This window comes from Macrobrachium nipponense, chromosome 30, assembly GCF_015104395.2.
Source record: "Macrobrachium nipponense isolate FS-2020 chromosome 30, ASM1510439v2, whole genome shotgun sequence".
Taxonomy (NCBI): Eukaryota; Metazoa; Arthropoda; class Malacostraca; order Decapoda; family Palaemonidae; genus Macrobrachium; species Macrobrachium nipponense.
In genome coordinates, this window is record NC_087218.1 from 54,837,765 (window position 1) to 54,841,987 (window position 4,223).

The following is a 4,223-nucleotide window of genomic DNA, read 5'->3' on the forward strand; positions in this document are numbered from 1 at the left end:
TGGCCATTTCAACGAAGTGGCAGACAGTGAGACTGATATAGTCATTACCGAATATTCAATTATGGGTGACCGTGACAGTGATCACTATCATTCCCAGGACAGCGAGGAGGAAAGGCATCTTGCAACCCCATCAAAAAAGAAAAAGGTTAGCTATATGAATTATAACAGAGTTTGAAGCTGCTGCTGTTTAACAATTTGAAGGAATGTATAGAATTTGGTTAAGCGTGACTATTATGACAATAAGAATAAGTGTTTTGGAAAACATAACTTATGTTTTCGTATATATATAGATATATATATATATATATATATATATATAGATAGATATATATATATATATTATATATATATATATATATATATAAATTATATATATAAAATCTTTCTCTCAGATTAGTTTGAGTTCAAGTTCACATCGTCAGCAGCGGTACAGACAGGAATGGGAATCTAGTCCAGACTTCAAGGCATGGCTTCGTGGGGTCTCTGAAAATCCTTTTAAGGCTAAGTGTACAGTATGCAATGTGGTAATGGTTGCAGAATTAACTGTCATCAAAAACCATGCAAAAGGTAAAAAGCATAAATCCTTTTTTGAAACTGCAACTGTCAATCAGCCATCAGTTTCATCATTTTTACAGAAGAAACAGAGTAAGTCATCTGATTCTGTTTCTGTAGCAGAAATTAAATTGAGTGCTTTTCTTGTGGAACACAACATTGCTTTCAATGTAATGGATCATCTGACAGATCTTTTGAAAGACATATTATCTGATCCAAACACTGCAAAAGAACTGCAATTAAAAAGAACGAAAGCAACAGCAATTGTAAAAAATGTTATTGGTTCTTCTTTTAAGGAAGAGTTAGCACAAAATTTAAAGGACACAAAGTTCAGTGTACTTTGCGATGAGTCAACTGATGTGGGTTCTATAAAATCATCATGTGTGGTGGTACGGTTTTATGACAAAGATGCAGGAGCAGTTAAATGTAAGTTTTGGGAACTGTATGATGTTTACAATTCCAAAGACCCAGAGAACACTAAGGAAGGTGCAACAGGAAAAAACTTGTTTGAAGGACTCATGAAAACATTTAATCAGTATGATATTCCTGCAATAAATATGATTGGATTTGGTTCTGATGGGTGTAATGTAATGATGGGGGCCCATAACTCTGTTGCAAGTCGCTTTCGAGAACAATGTCCAGGAATTTTTGTGATGAAATGTGTTTGCCATTCTGCACATCTCTGTGCAAGTGAAGCCTGTAAGGCACTACCCAGAAGATGCGAAGATTTGGCAAGAGAAATTTTTAATCACTTTAAATGCAGCAGCAAGAGGCAGAGTGAATTAGTACAGTTTCAGGAATTTCTTAACCTGAAACCACATAAGATTTTGCACCCCTCCCAGACTAGGTGGTTGTCATTAGTTGCAGTTGTTATTCGTCTGTTAGAGCAATGGGAAGCCCTTAAGATGTATTTTACAGATATTTGGTTTTCTGAGAAGGTGGTATCAGCCGAGCTTATATTTCATGATCTTCACAATCCCTTCATTAAGTCCTATTACCTCTTTCTTGAATGGATTTTGCCAAAATTCACAAGTTTCAATACATATTTTCAGTCGGATAAAACAGTAATCACAGTATTGCATGAAAAGTTATGCATGCTTTATAGGGAGCTACTACTTTCTTTCATGGAAAGAGAGTACATCATAAAGACAGATCTTGAGACAGTTGATCCTTTTAGGCAAGATAAATACCTCAGGGATAGTGAGTTGTATCTTGGACTGGGGGTACGTAAAGAACTTGACAAACTAAATCCAAATGAAAATAAATCTAATTTGAATGAGTTTTATAAACGCTGTAGGGACTTCTTAGTAATAGCATGTGCGGAGATCAAGAAAAGGTATGATTTTAAGGACAGTGTGATCTCCAAGCTGTGTTGCTTAACTCCTGAAAATGCTGTGTCTAATTCCTTTAGAAAATCAACCCCCTCTTTATACTCTCTCATAGTTGAACTTCCTTTAATTGTGTCACCAGATAATTGTTCACTAATACAGAAAATTGATGATCAATGGAGAATGTTACCAGCACTCAAAGATAGACTGCATATTGATGATATATTGTCAGTAGATAAATTCTGGGTGAAAGTTTTACAGAGTGGGGATAACTTCTTGGAACTGGCAAATTTTGCTCTGTGTGCGGTAAGTCTTCCCCACTCGAATGCTGAATGCGAGAGAGTGTTCAGTAAGATCAACCTTTTTAAGACAAAAACAAGAAACAGTTTAAACACACAAACTGTTAATGGTGCTTTGTTGGCCTCTGAATGTATCAAAAGCCAGGAGTCCTGTGTCATGTTTACGCCATCCAAAGACATGCTTAGGCGTTTAAAAAACAGTTCACAGCTGTATGACAACGTAGCGTAAAGTAAAGAGCCCTTTCGTTAATTTTAGTAAAAAAATATATCTTTAATTTCGGTTTATTGTTTTGCTATGTACATTGTATGATGTAGGGTTTCAGTTTCATATGTTTATTGTCTGTAGAATACCACATTGTTTATTTTTATATAATGAGAACAGAAGTTTTATTAATACTATTTTCGCCTCATCATAATAAATGTATAAAAGCTTTAAATGTATTTATTTTGATACCAAGAAATGTTGTTGATTACTGTAGAGCATAATGTGGTGATAAAAGATACGATAATTATTCACATGCATACGATATATTTTACGATAATTTTGGTGGAAAAACGATAATTTTGAATCGTCCGTACGATAAGTTGGTAAAAAAAATCTGGCAGCCCTGATTTGAGGTGACCTGTTATCTAGTGTTGTGTAGTGATGTGTGTGTGGATTTAGAAAGGGCGATTGCCCTGATTCTTTTAATTTTGTCGTAATTTGTTTCATTTGAGTGCCATTGATTTACAATTCCACTTGAGTGATTAATTTCATTTGTCACTTATATGTTATTACTCTTTGATATGTTTAACTTTTAGTTATTAAATTAATTTTAACTTTACATTTATCAAATGCGTTTCAATATCCTTCGATTTTATTTCATTTTCCTATGTTTCAGTTTTGTGGATGGTGAATATAAATTGATCTGATAAACCTTTATTGTGTTCATACTTTAAGGTTATGCAAATAACTTTTAGAAACGAGATAACACAGCAGTCCTCTAAGGTCTGAAAATCAACCCGTGAGTACTCGCAACATTTAGAGAGAGAGAGAGGCGCGTACCTCTCGTCGTATCTCGTGTAGCGATTTATGATCTGAGTTCATGTCTACAAGGACTGCTCAGGAAGTGAAAGTACTTAATTGTGCTACTATTCATTAATGATATTGGTGTGTTATCCTCGTTAATAATGAATTGGGTTGAGAGATATCTCCCCGTAATTTAGAAACCGCAAAGGGAGTTTTGTGGAGTTGTTACGTAAGGCTTTTAGCTGTTTTTGACCAAGTAACAACGTTAAGCATATAATACAGTCCACTATAAGTCCATCTTTTTCGTCACAATATATATATATATATATGCATTTCCATTAAAGTGAATAGATAATTGACAAGTGTTTTGGGGGAACTATTGGTTGTATTATAATTATTTACTTATGTTTAACTGTAACGAAAAACTTCTATACAGAAATTACAATAAAAATTTAGTCATCACTATATAAGATATTAATATCGATCATTAATCCTTCGGAAGACATTATCCTACGCTGACAATCCTGCAGGGTTATATAAAAGTTACCTAACACGTATTTAGTACTTTGCGTATTAAGTCTATCAAATAATCAAAATGATAGCGAAGTAATTATTCCCGTCATACAGGCCAAGGTTTATAGAAGGTATTCTACAGACCTTGTTACAGACAACGGCAGTGATCCTATCGCGGTTTTGAATCGATAAAATAGGACTTGTAGGATTTAGATCCCTCATGATGGCCTCATCCCGAATGCAATTCGAAGGTCGCGCTGTTATTTGGGGTCCGAGGATTGCTGATTCACGGTTGATAGGCGGGAATGTTGGCATGTAGTTGATTGTATATAGATTGTTTTATAGTTGATTAGTTTGAGTTTACCAATTTTATTTTATTTAAATTTAATATGAAAATATATCCTTCTATATTTTATTTTCTCTCAATTTATGAGTTATTTCATAAAGGGAATTAATTAAATTACAAATAAAGACTTGGTAACTTACCATCCGGCAACCCCTGATATACCAAGCACCTGAGTC

General features: G+C 34.2%; 1 protein-coding gene across 1 annotated transcript; it reads left to right on the plus strand.

Annotated features, from left to right (window-relative positions):
* Positions 1–397: 397 nt before the first annotated feature.
* On the plus strand, positions 398–2,408 carry LOC135202163 (uncharacterized). Its single transcript, XM_064231417.1, has one exon. The coding sequence runs from the start codon at positions 528–530 to the stop codon at positions 2,406–2,408; it is 1,881 nt and encodes a 626-aa protein (XP_064087487.1). The 5' UTR covers positions 398–527.
* Positions 2,409–4,223: the final 1,815 nt, after the last annotated feature.

What these genes read in the sequence shown, in the direction of transcription:
- LOC135202163 (XM_064231417.1), top strand. Translation starts at nt 528, where the DNA reads ATGGTTGCAGAATTAACTGTCATCAAAAACCATGCAAAAGGTAAAAAG.